The sequence below is a fragment of the Ambystoma mexicanum genome, chromosome 9, assembly GCF_040938575.1.
Source record: "Ambystoma mexicanum isolate Mex_15411 chromosome 9, UKY_AmexF1_1, whole genome shotgun sequence".
In the NCBI taxonomy this organism is placed as follows: Eukaryota; Metazoa; Chordata; class Amphibia; order Caudata; family Ambystomatidae; genus Ambystoma; species Ambystoma mexicanum.
This window is the reverse complement of record NC_090931.1, coordinates 910,648,649-910,674,695: the sequence shown is the minus strand read 5'-3', so window position 1 is coordinate 910,674,695 and position 26,047 is coordinate 910,648,649. Positions and strand designations below refer to the sequence as shown.

The 26,047-nt window shown below is 49.3% G+C and overlaps 1 protein-coding gene across 5 annotated transcripts in view; it reads left to right on the top strand.

Annotated features, from left to right (window-relative positions):
- COL18A1 (collagen type XVIII alpha 1 chain) overlaps positions 1-26,047 on the top strand; it is a 448,272-nt gene that overhangs the window by 351,025 nt on the left and 71,200 nt on the right. For all 5 annotated transcript variants that reach the window (XM_069616076.1, XM_069616073.1, XM_069616074.1 and 2 more), the window contains 9 exons: positions 4,900-4,953; positions 5,414-5,572; positions 9,213-9,275; positions 9,983-10,027; positions 12,669-12,809; positions 17,230-17,271; positions 21,578-21,604; positions 23,157-23,192; positions 25,538-25,600. In XM_069616076.1, the coding sequence (XP_069472177.1) occupies positions 4,900-4,953; positions 5,414-5,572; positions 9,213-9,275; positions 9,983-10,027; positions 12,669-12,809; positions 17,230-17,271; positions 21,578-21,604; positions 23,157-23,192; positions 25,538-25,600 (630 nt within the window). The remainder of the gene's footprint in view (positions 1-4,899; positions 4,954-5,413; positions 5,573-9,212; positions 9,276-9,982; positions 10,028-12,668; positions 12,810-17,229; positions 17,272-21,577; positions 21,605-23,156; positions 23,193-25,537; positions 25,601-26,047) is intronic.

Sequence of the window (26,047 nt, the reverse complement as noted above, 5' to 3'; positions counted from 1 at the left end):
TGTCACTGTGAAACTCCATTTTGCCTTGGGTCAGAACCAGGATTCTGAATCAGGAAGTTAAGGCCAAACCAACTACTATAGAAAACTTCCCACCCACACAAGGCTAATCTAAAAAGGATAATACAAGAGAAATAATGGGAAAGAAACTTGAATAAGGGAAAATAGTCTGAATAGGGGAAGGAAACCTGACAGATCCCCATCAACCAGCTTGAGCATTATCCCCTCCATCCGTTTACCTATCACCTTGGCCAGAATTTTAACATCTATATTGAGAAGGGAAATCGGGCGATATGAGGAGCATTCAGTGGGGTCTTTGCCCTCTTTGGGCAGTACCACGATTATGGCCCTCATCATGGTATCCGGCAGAGAGCCCTCCTCTAACACCTCGTTAAACACCCTCACCAGATGTGGGGCTAAGATAGCCCGAAACCTCTTATAGAAGTATACGGAGAAGCCGTCTTCCCCCGGGGACGTTCCCACCTTCGTCCCACTGATCGCGTGCTCCACCTCCTCTTCCGTCACCCGGCCCTCTAGATCCTCCGCCATTTCGCCTGTCAAGGACGGGATCTGGATGGAGTCCAGGAAATCCTCAATCTGAGTGTCATCCCCGTCATATTCTGACGAGTATAACTTTTCATAATAACGGCGAAAGGCCGCTCCAATGTTTGGGGTGTCGTGATCTAATGATCCCCGATCATTCTTCACTGCCTTCACCGTTCTGTTCCTCTGAATCTCTCTAAGTTTCGATTCCAGGATTTTGTCAGCTCTGTCCCCCTTCTCATAATACTTTTGTTTCACTAGTTGGAGGCTTCACTCAGTCTTATGTAACAGGAGGTCTTTCAACTGGAGTTTATAGTTTTCTAGGGAGGCAATCTGATCCCTTTCCAGGGGTACCTCCGGGAGGCCACCCGGCTGAAGTTGGGCTATCTTTTCCCTCAGGGACTTTTCCTGGGGGTCCCTCTCCCTCTTTTTCTGGGCTCCCATTCTAATGAGAACACCACATAAGGTCGCCTTGAAGGCGTCCCACCGCACGTGTGTGCCCCCCTCGCCATTGTCGTTCAACTCGAAATACTCCGAGATGGCGTCCTGCACTTCCTGTGCCAGAACTTCGTCCTTCAACAGGGAGTCATTACATTTCCATCGCCCTCTACTGCCACTCCGCCATCCCCCCACTATGGTGGTATGGACCAAGTTGTGGTCGGACCAAGGGACCGGGTAAAACCCTGTGGCCAGAGACATGTGGAAGAAGGGGTTCATCTACCAGGATGTAGTCTATACGGGAGTATGATGTGTGGATTGCTGAGCAGTATGTGAAAGAGGGGAGCCCGACCTGGGAGTCGGAATGGTGTCCACCAGGCCCAGCTCCGCGTTGACCCTCTGGAAGGTACGGGCCATGGTTTCATCTGCAGCCCTAGTGGGCTGGGGCCCCAATCGTTTTCTATCCGCGGATGGGTCTAGGACGATATTAAAATCTCCCCCACCACCAACATCCCGTGAACAAACAATTTCAATCGGTCCTTCACTCTCTCCCAGAATTGCGCCTGGCCTTCATTGGGGCCGGACACAACTGCCATAGTCAGAGGGGAGCCCCGCAAAGAGCCCCTTGCCAACAGATATCGGCCCTCTGGGCCCTTCACCGTGGCTTCCACTTCAACCCAATTTCCCTTGCTAGCAATATGGCTACTCCCCTTTTCTTGGTTCTGTGGGATGCGCTGAGGACCTCCCCGATCTCGCCTCCTCGCAGTTTCGGTTCCTTCCCCGGAGCCCAGTGTGTTTCCTGAAGAAAGAGCAGATCAAGCTTTGCCCGCCTGAATTCCCTGCAGACTAAGGATCTCTTGGTTGGGGTGTTCAACAACCCCCGCACATTAAGAGAACCCACGCCCAGGGCAGGCAGATCCTCAGCCCTTGTCTAGGATCAACATCTTACTGGATAGCTGACTCATGGCACTTTTCTTTTCCAGCTCCTTTTGTGTTATGTCCTGATCTCCCTTACCCCCTCCCCCTGCCCCCCAGGTGGGCCTTAAACCTGTCCCCAACTGCCCACTAGTCCCCCCTCCGAACTGAACAACCCCAACTATTCCTTCAACCACCACCCCCCACCCTGGCGTCCAGCCAAATAGTTCCACCATTGCTGGTAATCGGCCGGACCACCAGCCTACCGCCTCCGGCTGGGCTAATGTTGGAAATCACTCCTCCTTGAGCCATCCCTTTCGCCCCTACCCCCCCTCCCCCAGGTAGCCAACATACTTGTTGTTCTGGGAGGCCCCTTACGTCCTTGGACCCCATGGTCCTGGAAATCAACTCGTCTTTGAGCCGGGCCGGACCTTGTGTTCGTGAACTGAGTTCTTTGCCCGGTTTCCCCGTACCCTTTTTCACTTCCAGATTGGTGATTCAGCTACCAGACTACCCCAGGCCCGACCGGGTCGCTCCTCCTTGTCCAGGGTCGGCGTCGGCGTCCTCCCTGTCCGTCGTCGGGGACGGCGGGTTCAGTTTCTTAAATTTCTGTGGACCCGTCTTCTTTCTCCTCTCTCCTTGTGGCCTGCGTTCTCTGGCTCCTTCCGCTGCGAATGCCGTGGGTTCTCTCCGCGGGGTCGGGTCCGACACATACTCTTGGATGGCTCCCCTTATGTCCTCCTCTTTAATCAGGGTCAACCGTTGACCCTCGTATTCGAACGTGAGGGAGAAGGGGTACCCCCATCTATAACACACCCCCTTCTCTTTTAGCATTTGTGTTAGAGGGCGGCACATTCTGCGTTTGGCCAGCGTGTATGAAGAGAGGTCCTGGAAAATGGACACTTGTGCATTATTATAGGTTATCTCCCGTGTCTTCCTGGCCTCCTCCAGAACCTTCGCTTTCTCGGTGTAGTAATGAAAGCGGACCAGAATTGACCGGGGGCCCCGAGCTCTGCCCCCCGCTCTGTGGACCCGTTCAAACATTGGTTTGGTGGTCATCTTGTCTGAGAAAAGGAGGGTGATGATGTCCCTCACCACCCGGTTTAATTGTCTTTCCGTTTCTCCCTCCGACTCCGGCACCCCAAAGATCCTGAGGTTGTTCCTCCGTTCCTCATTTTCAAAATCGTCCATTTGCCTGCCCCTTTCCTCGTCTCTCTTTTCTAGAGCAGCTATTCTCAGGGACATGTCCAGCTCTTGGGTCGTTGCTGAGGACTGGTTGGTCTCCAGGTGCAACAGTCTGTCTTCGACCTTGTCCACCCTACGGTCCATGTTCTCCATTTTCTGGGCAATGTCCGCCCGCATGTCTCTGATCTCCTGCAGGACCGAGGCAAAGCCCTTTTCCATTGTAAGGGTGGGTGGGGGCGAGGTCTCGGGCTGGGTCATTCTGGGCGTCCGTTCCGGGACGCTGTTCTCCCTTCTGGCGTCCTGGTAACGGTACTCCTGGATGGTGTGGCGCCAAGTCATCCAATCTCCCTTCCTCTCCCTCCGGCCGGCAGTCCTCGGGGGCCAAGAGCGATGACCCGGCTGGGAGACTGCCCTCTCTCCTTCAGGCAAAACCGTTCCGTGGGGGGCTATTTTTGAGCGGGCACACGCCCCACCGGCCTCTGGTGGGGGCCTCACACTCTTTGCACGCCCTTTTCCCACTGCTTGTGGTCATCTGTCCCTGTGGTGGGAAGGTGGCGACGATGTGTGTCAAATTGCGATCAGATGAAGGTCCAGGCTAGGCCCCCGGGGAAGGGGGGCGCAGCGCCCACGGCGTGCTGATTCGATTCTATCGGCCATGTTTTATTCAGAGTTCGTCTCCAGGCGGGCACTCACCCTGGGAAGGAGCCCAGGGGCCACCACCTGTGTAAGTCTCCTCCCGCCTGGGCCTCTCACCTTCCTCACCAGCCGTGTCCCGCTGTTGTCCGCTGTCCACCGCTCTGATGGCCCTCGCCAGGGTCCGGTGGACGGGGCCTCGGCCCCCCTGTTGCTCGACTCCGTGTTCGGGAGCTCGGGTCAGGCGGGCTGCCTCTCCTTTGGCGGGTCCGGACCCGCGGCTCGAGTCGCCGCCGCCTGGGGCTTCCGCCCCGCGCCGGTACCGTCCTCCTGTGCTGCGGGGCCCTGACGGTGGAGTCCCCGCCGGTGCGCCTCCGCAACTGGGGCGGGGTGGAGAGGTCGGGCGCGCTTGCAGGCCTCGATGGCTACCGCGCACCACGACTCCCCACGCAGCTCTGGAGGCGACGGGGCCTCTCGTGGATCCTCTCGTTGGCCCGCGAGGCCTCGTTCTCGGGCACCGAGGGTCTTTCGGCGTCACTCTTTCGCCCGGGGGGTCCCCCGGGGTTCACCGCCACTGAGGACCGCAGTTGTTCCGTGGGGGAATTGCGGGGGGGGGGGCTCAATCCCTCAACACGGCCCAGTTTCGGCGGGAGCAGCGTCTTCAGGCAGCCATCGCCTGTGTGCTCCCTGGTGGCCTCTGCTGGAAACTCTTTAATGCCCGGAATAGCATTTTCTCTTATAGGGAAGACCCTTCATCGAACGCTTGAGAACTCTTGAACACTTGCCCGAGACAAGGCTGCATCTTTATTTTGTAAAGTTTACTTGAATGTAAGTGCATTGATGTATCTCTTGCCTTTTCTATATAAACCATATATTTTTATGGAGGGGTTCTCTTAAGTTTCATCATGCTCTCTTAAGTGGTAACATGGCAGAGCAGCCCGCAATGTCTACTGTACCTGTTAACCACCCCAGTCCCCTCCCACGACCAGTCTGCACTACCACTCAGAGAGCCTGGTGAAACGTAAAGGAATCCGGGGCATCTAATTAAGGTGGACATGTCAAAGACCCTGACCCCTGAGCTCAAGGATAATCTCCCTAACACCTTCCTTTCCTTAATCAACGATCTCTGGGTTTTGATGTGTGCTTTGCTTGTTGTCTCATGTCTAACACAGAATGTTATGCTTTCAGACATTTATTGACATGGAAGGCTCCGGCTACGGGGGAGATCTGGACAGTGTCAGGGTCAGTACTTACAATACTACTTTGGGGAAATGCCATTGATACGATGTGTGGTGGGATTAAATAAGTGTTGGTGTTTGCTACAATAATGAATATGCCCTGTTTCAAGATTAGATCATTGTACTAGAGTTATTTATTTATTTATTTATTTATTTATTTATTTATTTGGATTTGTAAAGCGCACTACAGCCCAAAGGCATTGAGGCGTTGTGAAAAGGCCCCAAAGGAACCCTATCTGCAGGGTGGGAGCCCTGATAGTAGAGGGATTGAGGAAGCGTGGAAAGAAAGTGATGCAGAGCGACGCAGAGTGGAAGATTGAGCGATGTGTACCTATGAGGCTGACAGAGTATAAAGGTGCCACAATAGGGATGTGGCACCTTGTGCACTGAGGCTGAAAGTGTTGTGGGGGCCTTGGATGTGGGTTGTTCTTTGATTTTGTAATTTGCTCTGTCTTCCTCCCCAGGGTCCTCCCGGTATTCCAGGCCCCCCGGGACCTCCCGGCGTCCCCGGATTACCAGGCGTACCAGGAGAATTCGGAATGAACAGCACCACCGCACCAGGACCTGCTGGCCTTCCCGGGAACCCTGGACGAGATGGGGCCCCCGGGCTGCAGGGACCTCCTGTGAGTAGCGAGACCGGAGTGGCACTGACTGGCTATAATGAGAGAATGGGATCACCGACAGCCAGAGCCAAACAGTGCCTGATGAAAGACAACCCATGACTGTCAGAAATAGACAATACAGGCGTTTCAGAGATTTAGGTCTATGGCAATAGTGAAAGGAAACAGATAGTCAAGTCTGAGCAATGCCTATGTAATTGTGTTCACATGTTTAACTAGATTTTATTTAACTGAATAGATTAACCCCTTTGTGCTTAGGTCCGTGTGTCAAGTGACATCCAGAATCACAGTAGTTCACATCAACGTGAGGGGAGAATCTTTGGATAAATTGGGTCCTGAGTCAGAAACAATGCAGTTTGGAAGGGAAAGAGAAAGCAACATCCAGTGCAAAATGGAGACAGAGAAGCATTGGCATGTCCAAAGCTGTGGGAGGATCTCTCACTGGCATTCCCTGCAAAAGTGTATGCACTACTAGAGAGAGATGCATATGAATAATGCACTCTCTAATGCTTTTCTCTACCAAACGCTGTGATACCCACCGGGTCTGGGCGTTACACAAATGCAATAAATAAATAAATAGACGGGTGAGAACTGCCTCAGACGGGGGCAGAGTACTAGGGGAGAACAGAATAGTGAGGCATGTTTGTGATTGGTGGATCATTGGTTTTGTTTCACGTATGATAACAGCCCTTCTCTGAAATGGAGTCACCACTTGGCTCAAACCTGTGGATGAAACCTTTGCCTCAGTCACCCCACGCACTCTTGGGTGTTGCATAGAGGAATTAAGGACAGGTGGATGGTCTGTAAGGGAAAACTAGGAGACCCTTAACACAATATACTTAAGCTGGCTTGCCATTGTTACTGTGAACCGTACAGGTACGGACACTTTAATTATAGGCCTAAAATAATTAAAAGGGCAAATGGCACAAAGGCATATTCTTTCAACTAATTGAGGGGAGGGTACCCAGGTCGATGATGCTGAATACATACGCTGAGTGAGATCAGCAGACATTCTTACTGCCCTGCGACCCGGGTGTGCACACCTTGAACGTCATGCAGTGTGACCAGTGCGGCTCTTATAGCGAAGAGGCATGGAGAGATGAATGGGACATTTGTCATACCCAATGCGGCAGAAAGGTGTGACGTGATTTAACGTGAAACTCATATACTTTTGCAAGTTGTTTTAAATCAATACAGATACTTCCACTACAATGTCAGTAAAGCAGTGCTACTCAGGGGGTCTGCTTTTTGTCTCTGAATGTTTGAGTTAGAATCTGGAAAAAGTTCCATCTGTCTTCAACCAGAGAATTTTATTAAAGCAATAAGCCCTAAACTGAGGGGCTTGGGGGGAGAGCATTACCATGTTGGGTAATGCCCCATGCCCATAGTTACAGGCCCAAGCGGAGCGAGAGCCTTAACGAAGGCCCCAGTGCTTTTCCACACGTGGTACTGCCCCCCCCCAGCGTGGGGCTGATTGCTATTAGTACCCTGGCACATTAGACCGGAGTAGTAATAGTTACTTTTTGAAAGTTGCGTGACGGTTTTGGCTTTGCGCAACCAAAAAAAAAGAAAAGAAAATGGCTGCCACGGAACGGAGAGAAGGGACTGTATGTAGTCCCTTCTCCATTTCCATGGCAGCCATTGAAAAATGAATGAAAAAGTAAACAAAAAAAATGGCCGCCATGGAAGCGGGAGAAGGGACTACCTTTCCATGGTGGCCAGGACACAAACACGACCGCCCGACAAAGGCATTGTTGGGCTGGTAACAACCCGGTGAGGCACAAATGGCTGGATTGGTTTGTCCAGTCTGCTGGAAGGACCTGTGTGGGCACCCCCACTAAATGCTACTTAAATTCGTTTGATTTTATGTTGGTATTCGTGAAGAAATGTTGACAAACATGATAGATTCCAATATAGGTGTATTTATTATTTAATTGCGCTTTCTAGTAGGCCTTTTGCAGGAATTGTATAGTCCAATGCATTTCGGTCTATTCTCGACCTTCTTCAGCGACTGTATTTATGGTTCTTTTAATCCGTGGCTTTATACATGTATTCTTTCTTAAGGAAAAAAATCCCACATTTCTGTCCACTCAAGCAGTTTCACCTTTGATGGCCATTATATGTCAGATATACTCCTCATATGGCCGTTCATGTCTGAAAATCTAGACACTACACGAGCGGGGTGCCCTGCTGCCTCAAGACTTCACATTATCAGATTTTCAGACATGAACTGCCATATGTATATCTGACATATAATGGCTATCAAAGGTGAAACTGCTTGAGTGGACAGAAATGTGGGAATTTTTTCCTTAAGAAAGAATACATGTATAAAGCCAAGGATTAAAGAACCATAAATACAGTCACTGAAGAAGGTCTAGAATAGACCGAAATGTATTGGACTATACTTTCTTGCAAAAGGCCTACTAGAAAGCGCAATTAAATAATAAATACACCTATATTGGAATCTATCAAGTTTGTCAAAATTTTTTCACGAATACCAACATAAAATCAAACGAATTTAAGTAACATTTACTGGGGGTGCCCACACAGGTCCTTCCAGCAGACTGGACGAACCAATCCAGCCATTTGTGCATCATTATTTCTTACCACCCCTCGCAAACGGGGAGGCATCTGGCGACAGGACCAAATAATCCTTTTATAAAACATTAGCATTTCAACACAAGACTAAAGAAAATTGGTTGTGCCCACTCATTCCCTCCTTTGGACAACCCGGTGAGGGCCAATGAGCTCACTTGTTACAAGTTCATTGATCCTCACTGGGTACTAATATAGCTTTATATACCTCGCCCGAGGGCCGTACCGGGCGTTATGGGCCCTGAAGACCAAGTTAAAGGCCTGAGCGCAGCGAGGGCCTTTAACGAGGTATGAGGGCCCATAACGACGGTACGGCCCGAGGGCAAGGTCAATAAAGCTATTAGAACCCATGGTCAAAGAGACAGAAGTTCATTTAAAAATGCATTGTTTTGGGGGGCCTTGAATATTCCCTATGGAATATTTAAGTTTAAAGAAAACATGAAAAATAACATTACAAAAAGCTATTAGAACCCATCTCCAAAGAGAACAAAGTTCATTTAAAACTATAATTTGTAAAATTATTATATTGTTTTTGGGGACTTAAATATTCCTTGTGGAATTTCTAAGTTTAAAAAAAAAAACATGAAAAATAGCATGACCAAAATATAAGTCATGTTTATTTATAGTAAGCTATTCTTTTCGCTAACAAACTATTAAACGAAAAAGGACGATATTTGTAGGAAAATGTAATTTTCACTTTGACCACTAAAGGGGGGCAAATCACTGTTAATGCACAACTTTTCGGGCAAATTTACGGGCTGTAATGGAATTGAGAGCTCTACCTGTTATTATAGCCCGCAAATTGGCCAATGGGAAAGGGTTATTCACCCGGCCAGGGTTCTAATATACCATAAGGGGGTTGATCCCCATGGCCTGCTCATGTTTGGGAATCAGAACAGTTATTTTGGTAATTCAAACTGTTTTTGAGACCAGTAGAGGATCTCACGGTCAAATGATTTCAGGATCTCAGACAAACGCAGTGCTAGCCAGATGATGACAGAGAGACAATACATGCTAGCTCCTGACATGTCATGTGTTACTTCTGTAGGGTCCCCCAGGTATCCCAGGAAGAGATGGAGAACCAGGAATTTCAGGACCGGCGGGGGAAGCGGTAAGTGGCTGGTGAGAATGGTAATCGGGGAGCTGCTTCCTAGGGCCAGACAGTCTCAGGATTGACAGTCTCAAGATTCGGATAGCGAGATACCCGATTGCCTAGGGGTGGGGACTGTTGAGCGTACTCGAGGTGGGAAGAAATAGGGAGTTCACTTAGCAGCGGTTGGGTCATAACATTTTCAGAGCCGTCCAATGAAGCATCGCATTGGTGAGGAAGGCATCTAACCCCCAGGATTTCGTTGCAGAGGGAGCTCATTTAGGATGAGACTGCAGACTGTGGATGAGGTTATTAAGAAGCGGTCCAGTTTTGAGGAAGTCCCTTCCCAAAGGTTGGCGGACTCCCTATGGGATGATCACACAAATCCACTCACCCGCATAGCATAGGGACTTGCACTACAGGTCCTCTGTGTGGATTGCACAATAGAACCACCACACAGCAAGCCCCGCCCTCCAGGATAGTATTAAAATGGTGGGTGGCATCGGGGGATGGGAGGCAACAGAATTTGCTCAACATTAAGGGTTGGGTGACACCAGGGAAGGGGCAACACCATAATAAAGAGTGGCTTTTGCATTTGAACCTGGATGTGAGGGTACAGGCGGCTCTGCACGCACTGCTTTGTCTAATCCTTGAAGTGTGGACACACGTGTGCATTTAACCTGACTGTAAGTAACACGGGTCCTTTGTTCCGCTCTCTCCCACCGCAGGGCGAACCTGGTGAACTCGGTCTTCCAGGAGCCAACGGCCAGAAGGTAAAGAAGTGCTTCTCCCTTCCAATGAAATGCTCCCGCTTTCCCATGATCATTGCCTTGTTTCCATGCCCAGATCTTTGACAACTGTTTGTTACAGTTCATTTCTGTCAATGAAAAACCTCATACCTTTACACTATTAACCCGTTGTGTCAACGCAGAACGTTGTCACACCTTTTTACGGCCATTCAGTCCTTTGCATGCACTTTTTGCCCCTTTGCACTACCATTCAGTTCCGCCAGTGCACAAAGATCTCACGCCTTTTTATGATCACCCATTTCAATTCATGCACGAGGCTTTCCCTGGCATACATTTTTGGGCATGCCAAATGCCTGCGCAACTTTTTAGTATTGTCCACGTCTGCCCATGGACAATTCTGTCACATAATTCCCAGTCATTGATCTCGGTCGATGCCTGAACTCGACACCTCTTAATCCCACATTCCAAACCTGCTCACGATAGTTCCCTTCTCTTTACGTGAAGATGTCACAGATATAAAGGCCACAAAAGGGCGGCTGTTTACATCCTATGTCAGGGCTATTCCTTATCCTCTCATTGGGCCAGCTTAGGTTGGTTCCGGGATGTATCAGACCACATCAACGAAAGGAGATCCTGAATATAGATGAATGCACCATGCATGTGGATGCATGTTTCCATGGGAGCCATGGAGAGACACACCGTGCACGGCGTGGAGACATACTGAACTGGGTAGTGGACAGGGGTGTGGCTAGGTCTGGGAAAGATCCGGGGCTAGGCTAATTTCGGGAATGTCGGGACCAGCTAGTCTTTTGCTTGCAACCATTGATCTTCTTTCCGGGGCTACAACCAAAAGACCCGGGACTATAGCCCCCTTAGCCTCCCCTAGCAACACCTCTGGTGGTGGGTAGTCCACAGGCCTTCGCCTTTATATCATCATCTCCTTATGTTGCCCGCAGTGATAGCTAGTCCTGCCTGCAAACAACTTCACTTTCTAGTTTGGAATGCCGGATTTTTGAGTTCAATGATGGACAAATGTACAATGAAGATTGGTTTACTGGAGTGGAAGATTGGACTTGGTTGCCTTTTTTCATTTACAAGTTAGAGCCAAAGGTGGTTTGGTGGCAGGACCGCCATCTTCTCTCTTGCTTGTGTTCATTCTGCTTTGTACGTTCACTTCTTTGCTGTCATTTCTACTCACTTTTTCCCCCCCATGTCTAATCAGCGCAAGCTGCCTCCTATCCCTTCCTACCTGTTAGAGCTTCTGGCTCACTACTCCACATCCCCATCTGCGAGAGAGGCCGGGGGCGAGGTAAAGGAACTCGACATGGCTTGCGTCTGCATGACCGTGCCACCGGAGAGTTGAGCGTGTGTCCTGCTGTGGAATGTATGCATGTATGTCCTGGGTATGTGCATTGTTCTCATCAGCTCCTGCAGAAATTGTATATCCAGAATTGCGGAGAGGTCAAAAGCCGCCCTACGTTTTTGCAGTAGTGCTGCGGTTTGAGCGTTTTCTCTAAGGGCAGCAAAGATCTCTGTACAGCCTTTTGTGGGGCTTCAGTTTCTGCACACAGTCCTGTGGTGGCACAGGGGTCGCTGCATGTGTTCCCAGATGTTTGGTTGCAGTGGTTGCGCATGTCTCCTCTGTTCTTTCCTGCATGCCTTTCAATCCATACTGCTAGTGGTATCATGTATGTTACCCCATCCCTTTCAAGGGGCCTGGCGTACACATTCGTCACAGCAAAGAAAGCAACGTGAATCTTGATTTACACGTTTCCACCACCTGTGGGATGATTTGGACCTATCTATCCTAAATCCGGTGTTGCCAACAGATAATCCCACTGCACTCCTCAAGCCGTCAAGTGACTCATCATATGCAGTACATTAAGAACACAAAGGGCCTCATTCCGAGATTGGAGGTAGCCATGGCTGCCTCCAATAACGGTACAGAGTCCGCCCTCATTCAATGGGGACTTACCGGTCTAGTCGGACCTTTGCGGGACCGGTAAGTCCCCATTGAAAATACCATTCCCCATTCCCATTGGAGCCCCTACAGGGCTCGCTGGGAATGGGGAAGGTGCAAATAACGGTACCGCAATTTGCGGTACCGTTATTTGCTCCCTGGACCCTTTGCGGCTCCTGCTAAGGCCGTCTGGTAAAACCAAGCGGCCTTAGCGGGACCCGCTCGGAATAGGGCGCAAAGGGATTGCCGGCACCGGTGTACTTACCGGTGCCCGTAATCCCTTTGCGCCAGCCTCGGAAAAAAACAAAACATAAGAACCTTTTCATGTTAAGTTTATGTCGACGCGTTTCGGATATCTGTACAATCCTTCTTCACTGGCTATTGTAATGTGGTTTCCTAGAGCCAGGTCACTTTCATTTGATTTGGACCTATCATAAAATTGGACCGAAAAGGCTATTCTGCATAACATTTTGCCGAATGAATGAAAGAAGTCAACCCTGGCACAATGATGCCAAACCTCAAAACCCAGATACATTTCAGGGGTGTCAGAAATCCTTTTGAAGAGGACTCTTCCTGGCCTCTGGTCTGAGATCAATAAGTGAGTGGCGTGGAAGGGCGGGGCCAATGGGTCATTCTCATGTTTTGGCTCTGCACAGGATTTTACACCCGCTCAATAACCTCTGTGGTCTGCTTCTCTGATTTCAGGGCGAAGCGGGAATCCCTGGACAACCAGGGACTTCAGGTGAATCCGGGTTGGCAGGTCTCCCTGGACCCATCGGACCTCGGGGTCTCCCAGGACTGCCCGGACCTCCTGGACCCCCGGGACCAGGATTTGGAGCTGGATTTGTAAGTAGAACAATCTTTACAATGGTCGCGTTACAGGTAAAATCCCAAAAAACATGGAATCTGTGCTAGATAATAGTGAATGCCCATGTTTCTGGATGAGATGAACTCTGGTGCCTTCTTACTCCCTTCCCCTACTCCTGATCCTAGTGTCTGCTGAGGCCCTGTCTTGCACTATATGAGCACGATATGTCCTTATAGTCCTCTTAGCTTGTCCTCGTTTTGTTTAAGGTGATCTTTCTACCTCATGGTATGTTATGCTATGTTAATAGACTTTATATTGCACCAAATCACCACCGTAACTGTATCAGAGCGCCTAGGCTTGCCCATGGAGTGGGGTACTGTGCCCACACCAGTGCTACCCAGACCGTAAACTACTGCAGGTTAGAAAATGAGACAGGGGGCGATAAGAGAATGGGAAAGCAGAGAACAGATGCTTCAAACTCAGGGAGGGAGGAGGGAGGGATGCAGCAGGGGAAGGATGTTTTGTGATATCCTGGGCATCTGTCAGTCCTTTTTAGGTGGACCAGAGTTCTGCAAAGCGAGGAGGAGGATGTGTCCTCAAGCGTTTTGGTAATTGGGTCGTGTTTCCAAGACAGATTGGATGCAGGAGGGGCTTGAGTGTGTGCTCGGGCAAGCTCCAGGGAGTTTGGTGGGTTATTTACCGGGGCATCTCTATACTTTGTACCCAAAACGTTAATTCTGAGACTGCCAGTCCTCAGCCAAGAATAGATGGTGTAGGTAGGAGGATGTTGCTGTCAATAGGTGTTAAGGGAATGTAGTGGTCAAACTAGTACAGCAAAGTTGATGTCCAAAAGGGAATTTCTGAGACGTTTGTCCTGTGTGATGGTGCTGTACTTGGTAGTAGACTAACAAAGAACGGTAATATCATCGAAATCTAGAAAATGTACTCGGCTTCCCATGCCAGATGTGGTCATTAGATGGTGTGAAATGTGGACTTGGATGTACGGTTGACAAACGGTAGGTGGAAAGAAAAGGGTCCGACTAAATAAATAAATAATGAGATGCATAAATACATGTCTGTCCTCCTGCATCCTTTTTTGTTTAATGATGATGCGAGTATGTCCGGCTCAGAAGCAGTCAAGCTTTTAAGCACTCCACAATGCCAGGTTGTTATTTGAGATCCCGGGGGTGTTGAAACGATGCACAACCATATATGATTAAGGACCACACATGTGGGCTATTGATCTACCCAAGAAAGACACCACACCTTCTGGGGTTTGCAGGTCTTCAGGCGGTCCCTCAAAATGACACAGCTCCCTTCCGCAATGCAGAATTAACACACTGCCCGAATGTTTTAAAATATGCAGCGGTGCTAGTGTGCAAAGCGTAAAGCCAAGGTGACAAAAGACTGTCCCACAAGGCACTGCGAAGAGATAAAAAATGACGTATTTACAACAAAAAGCTATGAAGTGTCTACTGTGAAAATCCCATCCACACACGGCCATCATATTCCTTCAACTGTTTAATTCAGACTCTCCTCTGGACACAGAACACTGGTGAAACACATTGGGCGCCCCAATTATGGAAACTCATTTCTTTGTCTCAGTCAGGCTATTGTTTAAAAGTATGGCTTCTTCGAAATAAAAAGATCAACATTTTAAAACGTTGTTACATGTGATGCACATTAGAAACATTAACAACAGAAATGTGTGATCAGGCTCATATGCCCATGGTCAAATCGGCAAGTGGTGCTATGAGGCCAATGTCTACGGATTGCCACCACTCGAGGAGCTATGCTTCTCCTCTCGGAATGAAATACAGGCGCGATAGAGTGGAAGTTCATGGAAAAGCTCTTCTCCCTGCACTTCTGCAGGCTGATTATTCATGCGAGACTAAATCCGCGTGTACATCTGTGATCATTGGTGAACTCTTAGATGCTGGAGTCTGGTTTGATGGTACTTCCCTCCTTCTGATTGAGGGAAGTCTCGCCTTTATGAATGCTTGGTGAAAGAGGCATTCATGTATGTGCTCTATCATAGGAACGCTACATTTCTGTGGCTCTGGTCCCCGCTCTACTCCTACACTCTCGAGACCACCAATGAGCCTGCGTGTGATTAGTTACACTTTCTTTCTCTTGATTGCCAGGATTTGTGCTTAAATGTATATTTGTTAATCGAAACAACTGATTTATGTTTGAATGAATTCCTGTCACGTGCCCTCAATCATTTTGTTTTATAAGAGTGCCCACACATACCTCACGACACTCTCAGTCTAAGAAACCTCACATACACACTCCACGTCCTCACTGGGAGAAGGCCTCCCAATGTCTGCCCCTTATCTTCAGTGTGGGAAGCCCCTAGTGCCCCTTCACTCTCTGGGGTGTGAGATACACACATGCCCCCAGTGTGAGAGACCATACGTGCCCACTCTGCTCACCCAATGGGAGAGGCTGCCCCCTCAGTGTTATGTTATGTTATTAAATGTTTATACAGCGCCCATCAGCACCGAAGTTGTCTTACAGTGCCTGACTTTGTCTGAGAAATGGCATATTGGGGGTCCGCCAGAGTGTCATCAGACCTTGGTCTGTGGATATAAAATAAGCGTTGGGGGAGAGGGGGTGGAGGGACAAAGGTTGAGTTAGCTGGGATGCTTGTTTCTTAACTGTGATTAGTTATTGATAAGCACGAGCGAAAGTATAAGCAATGTCTAACTAGCCTAACAATCAAGAGTTAATCGTGATGGCGGAGGTGTTTGGGTCAAGAGTTGGACATGTATAGAGACATGCCTGGGGAAAACAAGAAGGAAGTGATTGGGGGCAGGGGGGAGACGGAGAGATGATGGACTTGAGTCCAGTAGTAATAGGTTCTTAAGCTGTGAGCTGGGTATAGTTCACCATAACCTGTAAGGGGGCTGATCTCTAAAGAGTGGGCTTGCTGTGTCCTGATAAATGGGAATGCTTTAAAGTTTAAAGAGTTTATCTATCTCCTGGGTGTCACAGAGTCCCAACACAGAAAACCTAAATGTTCCCAAGTTCATCTCCTGTATTAGGCAAGTTTAACCTCTCAGAGAAGTTGCAGTGTTGACAAATCTCCACCACGGCCCATGGCATGTTAAACATATTCCATATGCCGTACGTGTGTATAAAACAGCGTAATCCATACTAAATCTAACATGCCCAGCTGAGGTATACAATGAAAAGCGAACCCTTTTAAATAACCAAAAGAAGATTGGTAGGGTAATAAACCGTGCAGGAGCGCGCTTGGATCGTCACATTTAGTTCTGGGCAAGCTGCGTCTCCAGTACAAAGAGGTTTCACCCTAAGCCTTATGCTCAGTACAGATTGGTTGCTTGTGCTGGTAATTCGTACTATGCCCGTATAGGTTAGTGTGCACAGTTTCCCCTGTTAGTCTATTACACCGTACAATAGTCTTAAGAGTCATCACATTTTGTTGTGTTGATTTCATTTTCTTGCTACAGCCTGCAATGTACTGTGTAAAAGACTAACAAGGAAACCTGTGGATACTAATTTATACAGGCATAGCGCGAATTACCAGCACAAGCAACCAACCTGTACTTTTAAATAACTAGTTAGTTCTCCTATACAACCTACCCTTCCTCCAAAGAACAGACATGACCATGCTAAATGCACTCAGAGGTGACTGCCCAAGCTACAGATATCAGGGCCTGAGAAGCTCAGAACTGAATGGACTACTAGCAGTGGACCGGTCTAGCGGGAGGCTGGGCGCGCTCCCCAGCACACTGCGGGGGGAGGTCCTTGCGCTCATACTGTTAGATGGTAGATATTCTTGGCAACTGCTAACAACGTCAGCTGCAGCCAGAGTTTCTATGTACTCAGGTAAATCCGTTTGGATAACTACAATTTGATCAGGAAGCAAGTCCTCAGTAATACCGCCAGACCCATGAGATAGTAGTTAAAAAAAGATATGGCGTATTGTGCATTGCACGCTATTAATGGTGTTTCTGGTAGGGATCTTGCGTTCCTGGAGCAGCAGGGTAGAGTAGCGAACATGGATTGGGAGTTCCCAGGGATCCAAATATTGCTTTGCAAGGAGTAGAAGGGAGGGAGAAATTAGATCAGGGATAGGCCCATCCTATCCCCATGAACAATTCCTGAGTACCCAGCTGGCAGTGTGAGAGTGACCCCAAAAGCCCCAGAGTGGGAGCGACTGCACGTGGCCCACCCACCCCCATGTAGTCTAATAATACACACAAGCCCCCTGCAGCCCTCTCAGTGAGAGACCCGAACCCCCAGTTGGTATCAGACTGTCCGCATGTGGCCCTCCATCCTGTCAATGTGAGAGAGACCACACTTCAGTGTGCACCATCACACACACAGCACAAACACACACACACCCCGCACAGGAGAAAGAGCAGGCGAGAGCATGATGGCGCCTGTCTGGACTTCACTCATGTACTGCATTTTGTTTTTGTGCTGTAGGATGACATGGAAGGTTCTGGATTCATCTCTCGTGGGTCTCAGGTAAGCACTGCAGGGGCTTTGCATTCCTGTTGCACTATATGTATTCAACCCCAAAACCTGTGCTTAGCTCAGGCGAGGGATCTTTTGAACATTTCTCGAGAATCGCGAAATTAAAATGCTAGTCAATAACAGGAGAGGAGGACTCAAAGGCATTTGAACACTTTATCAACTCATTTTTCTTTCAAAATCCTGCTTCACGGTGTTCGTTTCTACTATCCACAATGTTAGATTAAATACGTGTTCCCTGTAAATTGGGTTTATCAAGGTTGGGTCTAGATTGCTGTGAAATCTGTGACATGGCAGTTGAATGTTCTGGGCGCTGTGCAGGGGTTCCCTTGGTGGTCTCCTCTTAAATTATGGGACGGAAGCAAATAAGCACGTTGTGGATTAAGTGCGTGGAGTGGAGCAAATGTAAGACAAAAAAAGATGATTTACTTCACCCACCACTCAGGACACTGCACTCCACAGTCATGAATTCCACATGAATGAGAATCATCCAGCGGCATGAGAATCAGACCTGGGTATCGCACCCCGAGGAATCCAGCGGCATGAGACTCAGACCTGGGTATCGCACCCCGAGGAATCCAGCGGCATGAGAATCAGACCTGGGTATCGCACCCCGAGGAATCCAGCGGCATGAGAATCAGACCTGGGTATCGCACCCCGAGGAATCCAGCGGCATGAGAATCAGACCTGAGTATCGCACCCCGAGGAATCCAGCGGCACGAGAATCAGACCTGGGTATCGCATCCCGAGGAATCCAGCGGCATGAGAATCAGACCTGGGTATCGCATCCCGAGGAATCCAGCGGCATGAGAATCAGACCTGAGTATCGCACCCCGAGGAATCCAGCGGCACGAGAATCAGACCTGGGTATCGCACCCCGAGGAATCCAGCGGCATGAGAATCAGACCTGAGTATCGCACCCCGAGGAATCCAGCGGCATGAGAATCAGACCTGGGTATCGAACCCCGAGGAATTCAGCGGCATGAGAATCAGACCTGGGTATCGCACCCCGAGGAATCCAGCGGCATGAGAATCAGACCTGGGTATCGCACCCCGAGGAATCCAGCGGCATGAGAATCAGACCTGAGTATCGCACCCCGGGGAATCCAGCGGCATGAGAATCAGACCTGGGTATCGCACCCCGAGGAATCCAGCGGCATGAGAACCAGACCTGGGTATCGCACCCCCGAGGAATCCAGCGGCACGAGAATCAGACCTGGGTATCGCACCCCGAGGAATCCAGCGGCACGAGAATCAGACCTGGGTATCGCACCCCGAGGAATCCAGCGGCATGAGAATCAGACCTGGGTATCGCACCCCGAGGGATCCAGCGGCATGAGAATCAGACCTGGGTATCGCACCCCGAGAAATCCAGCGGCATGAGAATCAGACCTGAGTATCGCACCCCGAGGAATCCAGCGGCATGAGAATCAGACCTGGGTATCGCACCCCGAGGAATCCAGCGGCATGAGAATCAGACCTGAGTATCGCACCCCGAGGAATCCAGCGGCATGAGAATCAGCCCTGGGTATCGCACCCCGAGGAATCCAGCGGCATGAGAATCAGACCTGGGTATCGCACCCCGAGGAATCCAGCGGCATGAGAATCAGACCTGGGTATCGCACCCCGAGGAATCCAGCGGCATGAGAATCAGACCTGGGTATCGCACCCCGAGGAATCCAGCGGCATGAGAATCAGACCTGGGTATCGAACCCCGAGGAATTCAGCGGCATGAGAATCAGACCTGGGTATCGCACCCCGAGGAATCCAGCGGCATGAGAATCAGACCTGGGTATCGCACCCCGAGGAATCCAGCGGCATGAGAATCAGACCTGAGTATCGCACCCCGAGGAATCCAGCGGCACAAGAATCAGCCCTGGGTATCGCACCCCGAGGAATCCAGTGGCATGAAAATCAGACCTGGGTATCGCACCCCGAGGAATCCAGCGGCACTTAACGCAAGATACGCAGATCTTCATCCCAAGCCTCGTTACTTGACATCAACGACTGATCAGTCCAACTCGGCTTAGCTCCCAAAACCCAACGGCGCTCTCGGGGCAATCACTCCACCCGAACTCAGGGTACTCTGCTTCACCTACTGAACAATCACCCCATTATACATGGTGATACTTGGCACCATGCCCAGCACCACACTGAGCAACTTTTGATCCTTCCCGCAAGCCTGTGCACCACACAGAAGGCAATTCCTAAGATGCCTACTGGTGATAACCAGCAGCACACATTCAGTTTTCACTCCATGGTAAGCAGATGTATCCGCCAAACACAGAGCAAGATTTACCCATTGTAGCGCATGACGCTCGGATCTCGGATGTTTCCCCACAGGCCGATTTCACAGAAAGCCCGGTTGCCCAAGTCTGGTTCTGGCGCAGCGTCTAATCTTCATATCCGTTGTGCGCCCCCTTCCCGGCTCTCTCCGAATGCAAGGGACACCCCCGCGATCATGTTCCCTCCCCAACCTCCTCCCCCCTCGGCCTGGCTTCTGTACAGGAGGGGAGACGTGTGCCACCCACATATTCCTCACCCTGGCTGTGCAAACTTGCTTAGACACACACATGCTCCCCGCACATACATACATACAGACAGACATGCACACACTAATTCCCCCTCACCAAATCCCCAACCTTACAACCTTAGCTCTCCGCCCGCCGCATCCTCATGCGTCACTGCATGCGCAGTAAGCGTATGCTGGGTTCATCAGGGAAATGGATGCGACGAAAGTGTCCACTTTCCCAACAACCTCAGCGATTCCCTGCAGGTGAACTTGTGATACACTTTACCATACTAATATCACTCATGGTTCGACCTGGTACTGTGCACATCATTTTTGTTGATTATATGGAAAAAACAAATCAACTTTGTTGCTCCCGCACACACGTGATCATATAATCCACGAAATTCTCCATATGAAATTGTGAGAGATAGATGGGTTTCCAACATGGAAGTGTTTATTGATGTGCTCTGGTATCCTCCTCAGCATTAGTGGCACTAAGCTCAACACCTGACCAGTTCAGCCATCTTAAACTGTGTGATGTTCTGTCAGGTCTCCTCCTAGAAAAAGGAGAACCAATAGAATAACTGTGCCCAGGGTGGGGTGCCTTGCTCAGAAACGGAGAAAGACAGTGGGCCTCATTACGGCTCCGGCGGTAGCTGTGGTGGTAAAATTGGCAGGCTGCTGCCGGAGTCGTGGTTTTCTCCCGGCGCCTGGCAATGGGGAATCACCAGGGCATTACAGCCCCGGCGGCCTGTGCAGCCAGGCGCCAGAAAGAGTTGCTCCCCATTCCCATTCGAGTCCCATAGGACTCAATGGGAATAGGGAGTACAGCAGCACCGGCACTGTTATTAACGGTGCCAGTGCTACCGTGAAAGTCTGCGGACGGGTCCCATTCCACCCACCAGGCCAGACCTGGCGCGCGGAAGAGAATCCCGCCCGCAAACTTGTACCGGTAACAATGGTGCCTGTAAGCCTACCGGCACCGTTGTTTTCGGACAGGCAATGTCATAATGAGGCCCAGTGTGTTGAGGAGGCCCAGTGTGTTGAGGAGGCCTAGTGTGTTGAGGATATGTGATTGTGTGAGAGAATGTTTTGGATGTGGAAGAATGAAGGTGCTTTGGCTAAAGTTCCTGAACTTTAGCTCCTTAGAATTATGGCTCATCAATTCTTGCCTGCAATTCGCAGGACCATAAACACGTTATCCCACCATACGAACTAGCTGTACGCAGCACCACGCAATGAGAAATGTCTCCATGCTATTGCATGGAACTCAGCACTATGTGTAGTGATTGAGGAAGCGTCACTCATTATGCTCGACAGTCTATGGGTACAGCAGGGAGGACACAAGTCTGCATTGCTTGGAATGGACATTTCTTCAGATGTCTGTTTCCCTTTGCTGATTGTACTATGTTCTATGGTGTGCATGGCAGTAGGGTGTGGGTGGCGGCGGGCCTTGGTGCAGAATGTGGCTGTGTGCAGTGGATGTCGCATGCAATCATTTCTCTTTCCCTTTATCTACGTTGGTCATTGTGAAATCCTACCGCTATGCCAGTTATTTCACATACCCCGCCAGTGTGCATGGTTTCCACATTATCCTGTGGTGGTTGCTTGATCTGTGTCAGTTCTGTCCCCTTTATCTATTTGTTTAGACATTGAAAGAGGTGGGACAATGAGGTGTGTAATGTCCAGGACTCTAGCATATTTTCCCCTTTTCTACCCCCACTGTCCGTCGCGCGTGATGGCAAAGGCGCATATTCTGAGTTGTTGTTTGTTTTGTTTTTCCTGCAGGTGGCGGTTGGACCACCTGGGATGAAAGTAAGTAAATTGTTACTTGGCGTTCTCTTACCAATGAATGCAGGGGATTCATTGCCAGTTGGGTAATGTATTTGGAAAAATAGCATATTCTGTGTCTAGTCCATTATCACTGGAAAGTTCAGTGCACTGTAGATGTCATTTCAAATTTGCTGGCAGTGGAGTTCCCAGCTCGTACCTCCACCAGTGACACCGTCAACTTGTCACCTCTGTCAGTGACGTTGTCACAGCTTCCAATCGATCAATGAGACTGTCAGAAATCTAGCTTCCAGCAATGAGGCTGTCAAAGCTCCCACATCCAGCAGTCAGACTGTCAAAATGTTCTGGTCCAGCAATTTGACAGTTATATTATGTTCTCCAGCGAGGAGACTGCCAGAACGTTCACCCTTAGTAATGACACTGTGAAAGCTCTCATTTCCAACAATGAAAGTGTAGATGAAGTCTCATCTCCAGCAATGAGGCTGGCTGGTCCGTCTCATCAGCACCCCAGCAAGACATTATTAGAGCTTTCACCTTCGCAATGAGACAGTCGGAGTGCTGGCCTACAGCAATGCTACTGCGGGGGCTCTCACCACCAACAATGAGTCAATCGGAGCAAGGACACCATAGGACCCCTCCAATCCAACAATGACATTGCCAAGTCTGATGCCTCCAACAGTGAGCTTGTCATTGCCCTCCACTCCAACAATGAGAGTGACGCAGCTCTTCCTTAACTCCACCAACTAAGATGGCAGCACTCTCGCCATCAGTGATAATATCACCAGGGCTCTCAGCTCAACTACAGAAAGCAAATGAGCTTCCTCTTCCATGACAGCAAATGCGACAGCTGTCACAGGAAGTACTTGAACTGAGAGGTCTCACTTCCAGCACTGAGATTGACAGCAATATAAAACACACTTCACTGTGGTACTCTGAAGGTTATTCGTACACTCACAAAAAGAAGCCCGTTCCTGTCAACCAGGCCCACCAGGACTGCCTGCACCAATAGGATCTCCCTGCCTAAAACCTGAAGAGTGGGTGCAGGCGGGACGAGCTTCCCCTCCCTCGCAGCATCCCACTGGAATGCTCTACCACCACACATCAGGCTCATTGATTCGCACTTTGCCTTCCGAAAAGCAATCAAAACCTTGCTATTTGTCTGATTCTGAATGAACCTGCACCTGGCACCCTACAGTTTAGCTGGACCGCCAAGCCTGTTGCAAGACTCGGGCCAGCTTTCTCCTGTTTTTGCCACTAGATAACTGTTTGCAAATTCTGTTATTATCTTGGAACTAAGAAACTTTGGGCAGCTTTTTTGTAACCCTTAATCAAGCTCACGTTCATTTTCCTGTTACAGCGCCTCGATGCCCCGGGCTGTAGTGCGCTATACAAATCCAAAATAAATAAATAATATCAGCACAGAGCTTCTTCATGACCCAACCCAAGTCTTCAGAACATTCTTCTTCCATCACAAAGCCACCACAACATGTATCTCATTATCCAGCTCCCACATCCTTGAGCATCACCCACCTAAGTGCCGTAACCTGATATTGTACCTCTTTCTTTTTTTCCCTAGGGGGCACCTGGACTACCTGGAATGCCCGGCCAAAAGGTAAGTGCATAAGTCACATCACCACATCACTGCAGGGTTTGCCAGCGGCCGCGACACACCACCTGTGGCCCTACCGCTGACACTAGGTTCTGCTTCTGTAGGCGACACAGCGCAACAGTGCCTCACCCCCAGTGCCATTAGTGCCTGCCTCTGCAGGCCATTGACAGGGAGGTCTCAGCCAAAACAGAGTCTCGCCTTCAGACAAAGCCTTACTGCCAGTGGCGCCCGTACCTTCTTCAGTAGCTATAACCACCGACAGACCCTCACCCTGGTGGCAGTAGTGTCTGCTTCCTTTGGGTTCATAAAGGTTTCTCATAGGACTCTAGGCAAGAAAAGTGCAGTAGGGTGTGGAGAGGATATTGTGTGGTCAGAGCCCAGAAGCGCAAGGGTTTGCACTAGGGGGGGAAATGTGCCATGCGCACCGTAGAATCAGACCTTTAGGCATGGGCGTAATTTTAGGGGGAGACGGGGGTGTTTGTCCCTCCCAACTTTCATGGCACACTATTTTGTCCCCATTCATTTGAATGGGGCACCTTTTCTTCAGAGGTCATGTCCCCCCCAACATTTTCAGCAAAGTTTCTCCACTGCCTTTAGGAATGACCATGTACACTCATGGAGTTTAGAAGAATGCCCGGCTGTATCCTGCACACGATGACTGGCCTTGTGCATGATCTGGATCAGGGAGGTGGCTCCTGACCACACCGACACAGAATCATGACTTATCTCGATATAGACTGCTGACGTCACACACATTGGAAGGTCACTGCTAAGCAGATGCGTGTTGGGCTTCCTTGGTTGCAGGGGTCTGTTTCGTTGGGTGGGGATGCAGTTACGTGCATGGCGTATTTCTATTTTCCATAGTCCTACTTCACCAGCTGCGTGCAATCCTTTGTACCTATAAAGCCAGGCGTCGAGCCTTGCGCCTTCAACCCTAAGCATAGTTGGAAACAGAGGACTTTTGAAAGCTCCTCCAGAATGTCTGATACTGGACTTGGAGTGTGCGCCATTTAACCCACTCTGTGTTGAGGTTAAGCATTGCTGGGGCACAGTTTCCTTTTTTGGGAGGCCTGCACCTGTCATTTTTCTGATGGGAATTTAGACACTTTCTTGATTTGGGGAGTGGAAATAAGCAGCTGTTGTCTGATGTGTTGGATATGGCTTCTTAAAGACCCCCTTTACAGTTTCCATGAAAAGACAGGCATGACGGAGGCTATGTATCCTTAATTAAGCATGTTACTCTCGAAACGTCTCAATGCCTTCCACTGACAAGTTGACGGGGTCCTTAATTGGGCATATGGCGTATCCTCTTCTGTAATACAGCAGATACGCTAAAGTACGATTATCTGGAAGTAGCCCAACAGGTTGCCAGCGGTTACGTGTAATTCTACGCTTTCTATTAATTAGTCCATCCTTTTTCAGTGTCTCCTGTTTGTGATTGGTGTCTGGATTCAGACTTGAATCCACACCTTGGGATAATGCCTGGAATGTCTTCCTGCAGTCCTCTTTCTTCCCCGCATTATTTCTTACTTTATCTTTTTCTTAATTCGTTTTTTTGGCTTAACTGTTTAAACTAAATTTAAGTGTTATAGAATGTTAATCACTTTTAAGCTGTAAATATGTTGATGTTTTTGTAAAGGTCAGATTTGATCCAAACAAATAAAAAATAAAAAAAAATGCCTGGAGAGAAGCACACACAACTTTGAATAGTTGCACCTTATTTTTGGGAGCTGAGAACACCAATCAGCCCCAAATGACTTTTAACCCAGGAGTCTGTACCCCTACTATGTGGTAAAGCCCCCGTTCTGGGCCTCCTGATTGGCTGAGAGGCTGCCACCTCTCCCCACCCCCTCGCTGGGTACTAATAAACTATTGTCATTAGGAGAACAGACTTGAAACCACTCTTGAGTATTTTCAAGCTCAATTGATAATTATCCCAGAACTTTCCCTCGTCTATTCCTTCTTGCCATGACCACTAGTAGCAGCTCAGGTTTTTGGTGGATGGTCTCACTGAAACATGGACATTAGCATCTTCAGTAAAGGCACTGGCTGCAGTGGGCCTTTCCGCAATAGCGGGGGATTATAGTTAACTGATGGGTGAGGCACTCAAGGGGCATAAAATGGCGTGCATGGCTGGAGATGTGCACTGTGCATTCACTGGACTCATGTTTCGTAAAACGATAAAACACGGTTCATGGTCTCATCCTAAAATGGTTTATGGGTCACATATCTCGGTAATGGAAGAAGCCAAATGGCCTGGAGCACCATTGTTACTACAGACGCGTAACCTTTCACATTAGAGAACCGCAACGAGGATGCTGACGACCTTGCCATCTCTCTTCTTTCAGGGAGATGTTGGAATTGACGGACTTGATGGGCGCCCAGGGTTGGACGGATTGCACGGACCTGCGGTGAGTACCAAAAAACACCCTAATGGTTCCTTCTTGTGGCCTTAACATGAAACTGTTTAAAATCAGTAAGAAGAGATACAACAGTATGAGCACCGTCAAGTTTGCAAAGCCTCTGCCATTCCTTCCTACTGAATCAGTTTGTGCCATTGGGATGGTACTCTCTGTTTCATCCATTAATACCCTTTTAAAGTCTCCATTATAAACATGGGATGCTTGATGTACACAAGGGCACTCCTTAGAAGTATGCTGCAATGGTGAAAACATGCAGTATTTGGAATATTACTTGGTTTTATCAACTATACTCATTGTGAGCACTGAGGTATTCACACCATGGGCCTCATTACGACCCAGGCGCTGGACAATGGTGCTATCAGCACCATGGTCCATGCCGGTCTCCGGCATGGTGGATGGCGGAATTACCGCCCCCATCACAAGGTTGGCGGGGGC